Below are 10,209 nucleotides of genomic sequence, written 5' to 3' on the forward strand. Positions count from 1 at the left end.
TCTAAGCTAACGCTACACTTTAGGCTAACGTAACGCTTCAAGCTAATGTAACGCTTTAAGCTAACGTAACTCTGTGTCAGACGATTGGCGTAGGAGACAAATTTGTTCATAGACTGCATTTTAAAATAGTCAAACTTTGTTGTTTTATTTTTTTTTATCTTTGAATGCAGAAGAGATATAGCTGTAAGAATCTTTCCTGTGAAAAAAGTAAAGATATATATATATATATATATAGATATATATATATATCTATATATATATATATATATACATACATATATATATATACACATACATATATATATATACATACATACATATATATATATATATATATATATATATATATATATATATATATATATATATATATATCAACACATTTAAGTAAATTAATTCATCTTTATTTCTGTATTTTGAGAAAGAAGAAAAAAAAACAATGAATGTTTACTTTTTGGATGCAGAAGCATGAGTCAGCCTTCATGGTATGAAAGCAGGTCTGATTCACCACTCAGGTACTAATACTGACATCGGTACACGCAGTACAAATACATCACAGTACAGTGTGAATAAAAGCATAAAGCAGAAGGCAGCTGGGAGTCAAAGAGTTTTGTTCCAACGTAAAATATCCAAAAACTACCTGAAACCTGCAACTCTCCCTCAGATTTATTCACTCAACTCAAGCTTTGGAAAAAACAACAATTTTCTTTTACCAGCCTGAATTAAAAAGTTAAAGGTTGAAAAATAATTTCAGGTTTGCAATCCTACAAACCAACGTTAGCAGGAGATTATCGTTCATCACTTACGTCACGCCGTCATCTTTCTGAAGATGTGAACCTTCAGTTGACTTTAAACTGTGAAACCCTCACATCTCGTCTGCTCAATGAAAAGTAGGCGCTAGGTTTACGGTGGATATGCAGCGGTTTGGAAGAAAACTCTCCGTTTACAAAGACATTAGACCTGAAAAGCATTCGTTTGAGCCCGACTATTCGGCACGGATCAACATTTAACTGTCGAACATCTTCTTCCTGTCGGACTTGTCTTCGATGTTCTTGCGCCAGTCGCCCACATCGCGCAGCTGCTTGTCCTGTGAACACAGATGGTGTTTCGTTAAAGAAACCAGCAGTAAAAAGAGAGAATCACAGAGGATCTGAAGAACAACAAAGTACCAAGAGCCAAAAGGTGGCAAGCCACAAAAACTACAAGACCGTGATCGTATGTTTTCTTTATTTTCAACTCTTATTAATGTCAGACATAAACATTGTGTCATGATGAAAATATAAACCAACATATATAATAATAATAATAATATACTTGGATTAATCTCTGTGTCAAACAGACATCCATGGATCTTCCAGGTTTAGTTCATTAAGATAATCTTCACTAATGAACTTTAATGACGTTTGAAAGAAAGAAGCCAACAGTTAGTCTATGAATGAACTTCACCAAATATTTTGTATTTTTATACTATTTATTATTATTATGTATTTTAAATGTGTTTTCATTAAATACATAACTCCTACTATTTAGGCAACTTGTGTGTACCAGCGTCTGTGTTTATGCAAGATTTAACATTTGGGAACCAGTAGTTACTGGATGTAACTCCAGTTCTATGAGTGAGCTCTCTCTAAAGGGGTTTACTGTTTTGAGGGCTATTAAACGGGGCTCTTAGCGACACCCAATAGAGGTGCGTATAGTAAATAGTGCGTGCAAAAACGAACTAGAAAAACATAGATATGCGTACCTATCAGGACTAAAACAAGGTGTTTTATGATCGTCTGACGACTTTTTCTTACATTTATTTACATGTATAGCAGTTTATTCTCATATTTCACTGCATGTGTAAACCTAAGACCTTTGTCAAACAATTTAAAGCACCAAACCCGTGCGAGTAAAGTTATGTTTTTACCAGAGATATGAAGAACATCCAAAATTGAGATTCCATTGTTTAGCTTTTGGGTGATATTATCACTTTACAATTGTGTCTTATGACAATGGTGCCTCTTTACATAGAGAGCTGGGACTGTTCTGCCATTTTAGACGTAAACACATGGGTATGTATCTCATATGTAAGTGCCTTTAAAAAGAGGAATTAAAAAAATGATGTAAAATCGAGAAAATGGCCTCAGTCCCTAAACTTCTTTTCAGCGATAGAGCAGTGTTTCAGATTCCAGTACTAAACTTTGTGAGTACTTTAGTGTGATCATAACACGTGACCCAACCTACAAAATTACAAGTTTTAATAAACCACATTCATCTCGCTGCCAGTCAAACAAAACAGAAGCCAATAAGAAACCAAGACACCAAAATAAACCGCAGTTCAGGCTGAACATTGACGGGCAGCTTGCTCACCTCCTCCTTGACCTCCTTCTTGACCTGCTTCAGGTTGGCCCTCAGGTCCATGTTGACCGTGTGCTTGGAGCCCAGCAGAGCCTTCAGCATGGCGTCGGCCGACATGCGGACCTTCTTCAGACGCGGTCTCTTGAACTTCCCCCTCATGTCCACGATCTTTATGTTGAGGTCTCTAACCTTCAGGTTGGGATTCAGGACACAAGTATGGACTTTTTATTAAGAGTCAAATCCTCATATGTTAATGTGGTCATTCAGTTTTCTCTTTTTTTTATAGAACGGGACTTTGAAATGACGGCGAGTTTGAAACACAAGAAGATAAAATAAGACAAGGTAATCCTTTATTAGTCCCTGTGTTCAATGTCTTTTGCCATCTTCCTGTACATTTCCTTTTATCTGTTCACATACGAGGACAATGAATGTAATAAATCTCAAAGCAACATGTATTTTCCTCCTTTATTCTATGAGTGTATTTTGAATTGAGTTCATCTACAACAGTAAATAACAACCTGAAACAAAGCATCTGACCTCATTCAGGACCAGGTTGAGTTTGAACTCGATGCTGTATCTCTCCTCCTCGCTGATGTGGATCTGCTCGTGGAGTTTCTGGCAAAGCGCCTGCCGAGGAAACTGGATTTTAGTTTTTTTCTGTTTTTTGTTTTGTGGCTGACTACAAAGATCTACAACCAGCAGAACACGTCATCGAGTTGGAGGGAGAAATGAAAGTCTCTCTGAGATGCTCGCAGAGACAAAAAAAACAACAGCTGAGCACCAAAGAAGAAGAACTCAAGACTGGAGAGGCCTTCAGGAACCATATGAAGCCCTGGAGGAGACACTGAGAGAGATCCAGGATGACAACACAGACCCAGGAGACGAAACTCCAACAGCTGAAGAAAGAAAAAAAAAAGCTCCTGGAGGACATCTGTCTGAAGCTGAAGAGGAAGAGTGGAGGCGTCTTTGGCCGGATGGAGGAAAGACAGGTGGAGTGAGTCCGATCAAATGAAAAGAAAACTGCAGAATACGGTGACAGGCAGCAGCGATAACGACCTCCTCCATCCTTCTCCTCCTTCCTTCTGCTTCCTCCTCCTTCCTCCTACTTCCTCCTCCTTCCTCCTGCTTCTTCCTCATTCTTCTCCAGATGACATCGTCCTCCGTCCGCCACGGATGAAGGAGAAGGACAACGATGTCATCGGCCTAACAGGACGAGGTCGACAGGATGTCCAAGGACGGGACGACGTCGCGGCCTCACAGAGACACACCTCCACCCGTCGCTCATGCTGGAGTCTGAATATTCTCCCTGTGTTCGCGTGGGTTTACTCCTTACAGGTTTCCTCCCACAGAATCAAAAAATATTCACTTTAGGCTAGTTTGAAACTATGATCACCTTCAATTAGTCCTACTCATGTTAGGATTACTTCTGGTGATTCGGTTTCCTCCCACCTATTCAAAAAGTTCTGCCTCACCGTGAGCTCTTCCTTGGAGTACGGCAGCTCCAGAGGAGGACATTTCTCTGACAGGAACCTCTCCCTCTCCCCGACCTTCACCCCCGCCTCCGCCTCCAGCATGTTGGTGGCCACCAGCAGCATGCATCCCTGCGGACCAACGGTTGAAAATGTCCAGGTACAACTTGTTTTTAAAACAGCATCTCCGCTTTTCTCGGTCAAGAATACAAACCTACTTTCAGGGTGTGCTTGCGCCTCGCGGACAGTCTTTTCCTGCCGGAGAAAAACACACAATGTGACTCAGAAATACAACAAAATAAACATCTTGAGTCAAAGGTGTTCAGAAACATGTTGTTAAAGATGAAATAAAAGTGTTCCTAAATCTGTTAATGAATATCAGACCTATAAATATATTGATACATATCAAACTGTTCACTCACTCGCAGGCCATCTTGGCAGCAGGAATCGGATGCTATCTGATGAAAAACATATAAAGAACGGAGCGTTAAAATGACATTTGTACCTTTTGATGTGTGGAAAAAAAACAATTAATCTGTCTGTAACAAAGTTAACTGTTTGTTGTCTAAAGGCTTGTATAGAAGTCCATGCTTTATGTGTTAAAGCTGCATTCTCTCTCCTGACCACCAGGAAGCGACTCCTCTGGTTGTATAGAAGTCTATGCTTTATGTGTTAAAGCTGCATTCTCTCTCCTGACCACCAGGAAGCGACTCCTCTGGTTGTATAGAAGTCTATGCTTCATGTGTTAAAGCTGCATTCTCTCTCCTGACCACCAGGAAGCGACTCCTCTGGTTGTATAGAAGTCCATGCTTCATGTGTTAAAGCTGCATTCTCTCTCCTGACCACCAGGGGACGACTCCTCTGGTTGTATAGAAGTCTATATAAATGACTCTACTTCTCTCTTGATGTATTCCCTCAGTAAACATTGTAAACATGAGTTTATGTCTCAATCTCTAGTTTCAAGTCTTCTTCTATACAGCATGATGCTCATTCAGTAAATGACGGTCATTTAGAGTCAAACAGACCACAAAGCAGGGGATGATATAAATGAATAAATAAAGTGTTCATGTCTCCTTCCCGCCACAGAGACTCACCTGTCTCACGTTTCATGCTCGGATCAAGTTCAATCTATCTTGAGACTTCAAAGTTAAATCCAGGACATTAAGTGGAACTGAACTTTGTAACCAAGGTTTAATGCCTTAAACGACCAGGACACTATTTTTAGCCTCGCTGGCTCTGAGAAGGGGGGGGGGGAGATAGAGGTCCAGACTCGTAAGGACTTCGGCGATCCTCTGGCTGTCCTTCTAGCGCCACCAACGGGTCAAACTGAATCCAAAAGTTTCACCTCACGCTGGGATATACACTTCTAAAATTACTGTACTTCTCTGTATTTGGGACTCGAGACCAAGACATATCACCTCCGAACTTCCAACGCGATTTAACCTTTTAGAAACCCTTCTCTCCCTCGAGGGAGGGGGGGGGGGGACTGAGCGATTGTTGTACAAAACTGTAAATCATAGCTTTTTTAATTAAAATAAAAGCTAAAACCTGTTGTATTTGGATGTATCAAACACCATAGGTAATATACAAGGAAAATATATAGTTTGGGACATGAGAAAATTAAAATGTCATTCAAATAGCCCCAATGGATCCAATGGCCCCAATGGACCCAATGGTCAGCAGATGAATCTGAAGGGGTCCTGAGACGATTAAAAAGAGAGAAATGATACTGTTTTTTTCTTTTTTACTTGTGAAATATTTTATATTTATTCGTCTCTAATCCTCTCGTTTTGAATTTTCAATGTTTCTGTTGTATGTCTAAGAATCCTTCCTGATCAGATAATGATTGCATACTTCGAGTGGTCAACACGTTTCAGTCCCAATAAAGTCTTCTTCCCATCTGATTCATCTTCCTCTCTGCTGTTTTAGTCCACTTGTTTATCGAAGAGTAGCCGCTAACAGAGCTACGCTAACAGAGCTACGCTACTTCCTGTAAATTCTTAACAGTAGAAGTAACTTCTTATTCTTCTTGCAGTATCTTTAGACTTGTTTTATTGAATAGGAGCTAAATAGTTTTGCTAATTTAGTGATGAACGTATTTCATTTCCTATTCATTTTTCACAATAAAAGTCCCTTGTAAATTTTTGCCACTTTCTCTTTCTCCCTGTAGTATTTATTGAGTTGCTTTATTTGAAATTAGCCACTAATTTGTTGGTAAAAACATTTTTACTATAACTTCTTCACAATAAAAGTTACCTGATACGCAACCTTTTATTTTGAAGCAGCAGCTCCACTTTTCCTCCTTTCTGTCCCTTTCAGGATTTTTTTCTCGGATCGTGTCCACATGATTGTCGCCGCCTCGCTGACCTCTGACCTCTACGTGAACCGGACCACGTCGGCATGTGGTCCGGCCAATCGGATCCCAGCGAGAGCCGGCAGACGGGGGCGACTCGAAAAAGCGTTGCTAATATCCGCTGGTAACTACAGGAACTTGACCGGGTCCGTTTAGGTTAGCTCGTGAGGCTACGTGCTGGTAACTTTGGGTAACGTAGCAACGCCTCCTTTCTGCCGCGAAAGGTTTTTAAAAAAAGGGGGTGGGGGGTTCGCGCACAGTTTTCCAGAAGGTTAAGGGATTAGATTCATAAATATATCAGACATGTCTTTTATAATCCGAGTCTGACTGTCAGAAAGTCATAAACAGATAAAAATGGAAGTCCTCCTCCCATCGGGGTGAACCTTCCCCCTTTCAGGGTTTCCAGGGTTTCCAGGCCCGCAAGGTCGCTTCTCGCGACGAAGCGGCAGGATTAGGACGCCTATTCCTGGAACCGCAGCTGTCTCCAGCATTCGTGACGGAGAAAAGAATAATAATAACCGCGGCTCGTCTCAAAAGACGTCCCAGAACACATCGCTGGCCCAGCAACACATGAACACACGGCCGTAAACCAACAGCGGGCGGATCGGATCACTAACATAACTGTCTGTCAGGCTCAGAAACACAGACCAGAGGCCGCAAGGCATTCAAATACCAGAGCCAGGAGAAAGATGTCTGGAGGAAGGCCGGTCGCTCGAGTCCGGGTCGACGACATGAACTAAAAATAAAAGCTCCTATTGTTTTTTTAGTCATTCAAATAAAACATATTTACTGTATCTAACTTCAATGTTGTTAGGGTGGAGCGGAGTAAGATAACATCAAACGTTACCGCTCTATAAACACACACACACACATATATATATATATGTAGTATATTTAAATGATGGTTTGATGATGTTAATGAACTGCTCAAATACTGTTGTTGTTTACTTTTCAAATATTATTTTCTCAACACAGGGAGAATCTTGTTTAAATAACTTAAATCAAACGTTATCGTTATGTCGTTTTAGAGAACGTATACATTTTCTTCAGGCTCGTTATGTTTGACATGTTGAAAAGTTCGATAGCATCTCCAGCTGTGAGGTATACTCTAAACACTGGAGCACACTAAGAGTAAAATACTTTGCTCTGAGATGTAGTAGAAGTATATAAAGTACAACAGAAAGGAGATACTCGACATGACGCTCCTCGTGTAGTTGTTCAGGAGAAGAATTGTAGTAAATCTTCCGTTTAGTGGAGCGAAGCTTTAGCGTCTGGAAACGAGCTAAAAGTGGCGCTGGATTAAAGCGGCGCGAAGCGAAGACGAGACTGAAGCCGGCAGCCGCCGCAGATTAGAGACGCTGCTGCTCGGCGCTGACAGGAGGATCAACGGGAGGCTCCGCTTTCAGCTCCGGACCGTGTAGCGGTGTCGCCTTGCAGCGAGACCGCCAGACATCACCGGACCGCAACTTCACCTGGTACATCCCAGTATTTTATATCCCGTTTTTGTTACATCCCCAGATGTACATCACTGGATTTTACATCCTGGTATTTTTCATCCTGGGATGTGCGGCCCAGTGATCTACATCACCGGGAACATACCGTATACCACAGAACATACGGGGATGTTCAAACACTTGAATCGTAAAGAGTTCCCCATTGAACGAGACCTTTTGACAAAAGACCAGACGAACGGCACATTTATGACAAAATAAATGCGTTTCTGAACCCGAACCAGTCAGGACAAAAGATACCAATAGAAAAAAAAAAAAAAAAATCTACTTTTTTTTCCCAATTGTGTCACAAAAATGAACTATGGATGCAGATTACTAAAACCCATCACGAAGAATTCCTTCTGGAACGCAGCCGTAACTCATCTGGACAAACACGACATGAAGTCCTGAGAATGAAGATGTTACGCCTGCTGTCCTGCAAAGAATGTACACACACACACACACACACACACACACACACTTGTGAACACACTCACGCTCGTGACTACACGCAGAAAGAGTCCTTACTTCAGAGGAGTCTTCAGCTCGTCCGAGACGCGGGTCGAGTCCCGGCCGGACCGAGCGCCACGAGGTATATATCGCCATCTCCGATAGCCTCTAAATCCTCCAGTTTCTCTTTATGGAAGCGGATTAGTGGTCAAACCAATGAGCTGGCAAGGTCATGAAATACAGTCCAGTGTCGTCTGGCCCCCCGGCCGCTCGCCTCATTATAAATAACCCGCCCTTTAAGATTGTTATCTGTATTATCTCCTTTCATCCGGCTCCGCGGGAAAGTGATTAAACCTCAGAGGCATTTCGTAATCAGCAGTTAATACGATTAAATATTAAGCAGGAATTAAAGTTTCTGCCACAGAGATCAACTGGATCCAGTTCAGGCATGTGAGAGGACCAGTGATGCTTTTATTTTGAAGGAAGTCTCTTGGAGAACGTAAACTCCGCTCAAAGGTTCAACCTAAAGAGTCAAAGATCCTTTGAGCGGCAGCTGGCGGAGAGGAGGACGCATCAGCACGAAGAAACAGGAAGCTCCGATTTAAAATGAAAACAGCTTCCTGTTTCAGTGACAAGAGTTTCACGATAAAAGCAGCCCAGAGCCAACTGCCGTCAACATTTCACCTTTAAACTTCACAATAAAGCAGGAGGTTGGTCTGTTGGAGGTCTCTTGAAACCAGCTGATCGTATCACAGCCGAAACCTCTTCAATCAATAATCACTGATCCCTGATCAACAGACACTAAATCAATGTTTGTCCACTGTAACCCTTTTCATTATATTTGGATTATGGATTTTAATATGAAGTTGAACTCACAGTGCTGCTGCAGCCCGGCGGCTCTGAAAGAGACGAGAAAACAAACGGCACGTTATTCATCCGTGACGTGAACGCGTCTACGCGTCAAAGACCAACGAGATCTCACGGGAACACGTGAAACAACCCATTATTATTTTATAACTGTTTCCTATAATGTGACTCATTGAGTTAAATTTGTTAAATATTGTTATTTTAATAAAACAGTTAAATATCCCAATGTCTATATTATTACTACTATTCACTATGAATAAATGACATATTAATACAATTATTTATTACTAAAAAATGACTTACCTCAGATGTGTTCCTCTCTTTGTGATCCGTGTAGATAAATATACTTCACAGAGTTCCTTTCAGGGGACAAATGGTTCTAAACGACATTATTCGGGGTCGTGTTTCTACGTCAACGATGTGTTGAAGACGAGCCCGTTAGAAGCTTCGCACGTCATAAAAGCGCCTCAAGGAGCAGCGTTCGCTCAGAGCCGGATTATGTTCGCTGCTTTTCAACACTGCCACGAGACTCAGTGATTTACATCCACCTGTTCTATCCATCAGCAGCAGCTGCATCCAATGGATACCAATTAAAATCAATATATCCATTATTTTATTTTGAATGCATGCATTTTGTAACCAATTTAAATTCACAAAATTGAGAAGTAATCATCATGACACTTAAAAGTTATTGTGTAGTTAGGGTGAAAAAAAAACACCTTCCAAAGTCAACTTGTCCCTAAATTATGCTATTTAGCTGCTTAGCTAACGTTCATTTTAGCTATAATGATTGAATTCCTATTAATTTGATGGAAAAACCTGAGACATCCGTTTCCTGTTAGCGTATCAAAGTTCAGCTAGCTAGTTTCCCGTTAGCGTATCAAGGACCAGCTAGCTAGTTTCCTATTAGTGTATCAAAGTTAGGCTAGCTAGTTTCCTGTTAGCGTATCAAGGACCAGCTAGCTAGTTTCCGATGATTGCCTCCAAACGGCTCTCAAAATGGTGACAGCTCGTAGCTAACAGTGCTGATTTCTGCCAAAAATCTTTGGATTCCAGTTGTCGAATTACAACAAAAAAGCATGATTAAATCCTTTAGTTTGTTTATTGAGTCAAACAGTATTATTGTTATTATTATTGTATGTATCTGTGCCATCTTAAACATGCGTGCTGGTTAGACCAGCCAATAAATAACCGGATCTAAAGATAGTGCAGCTTCCCCTCGAGCAGACCTGTCGCTGAC

General features: G+C 41.1%; 1 protein-coding gene across 1 annotated transcript; it reads right to left on the reverse strand.

Moving 5' to 3' along the window:
- Positions 1-427: 427 nt before the first annotated feature.
- On the reverse strand, positions 428-8,210 carry LOC137804571 (troponin I, fast skeletal muscle-like). Its single transcript, XM_068603874.1, has 7 exons — positions 8,181-8,210; positions 4,232-4,267; positions 4,028-4,064; positions 3,813-3,941; positions 2,878-2,967; positions 2,353-2,529; positions 428-1,087 (listed from the first exon to the last, which is right to left on the reverse strand). Exons 2-7 carry the CDS (start codon positions 4,240-4,242, stop codon positions 1,007-1,009), a joined length of 525 nt encoding a protein of 174 aa, XP_068459975.1. The 5' UTR covers positions 4,243-4,267; positions 8,181-8,210; the 3' UTR covers positions 428-1,006.
- Positions 8,211-10,209: the final 1,999 nt, after the last annotated feature.

This window comes from Clinocottus analis, unplaced genomic scaffold (genome assembly GCF_023055335.1).
Source record: "Clinocottus analis isolate CAN_PGR_092001 unplaced genomic scaffold, fCliAna1.0.p SCAF_6, whole genome shotgun sequence".
Lineage (NCBI taxonomy): Eukaryota > Metazoa > Chordata > Actinopteri > Perciformes > Cottidae > Clinocottus > Clinocottus analis.

Excerpts from the sequence above, each read along its gene's own strand:
- LOC137804571 (XM_068603874.1), bottom strand. Across the intron at positions 3,942-4,027 it reads GGCGCAAGCACACCCTGAAA|GGATGCATGCTGCTGGTGGC; the intron begins GTAGGTTTGTAT and ends GTTGGTCCGCAG. Across the intron at positions 1,088-2,352 it reads AGAAGGAGGTCAAGGAGGAG|GACAAGCAGCTGCGCGATGT; the intron begins GTGAGCAAGCTG and ends CTGTGTTCACAG.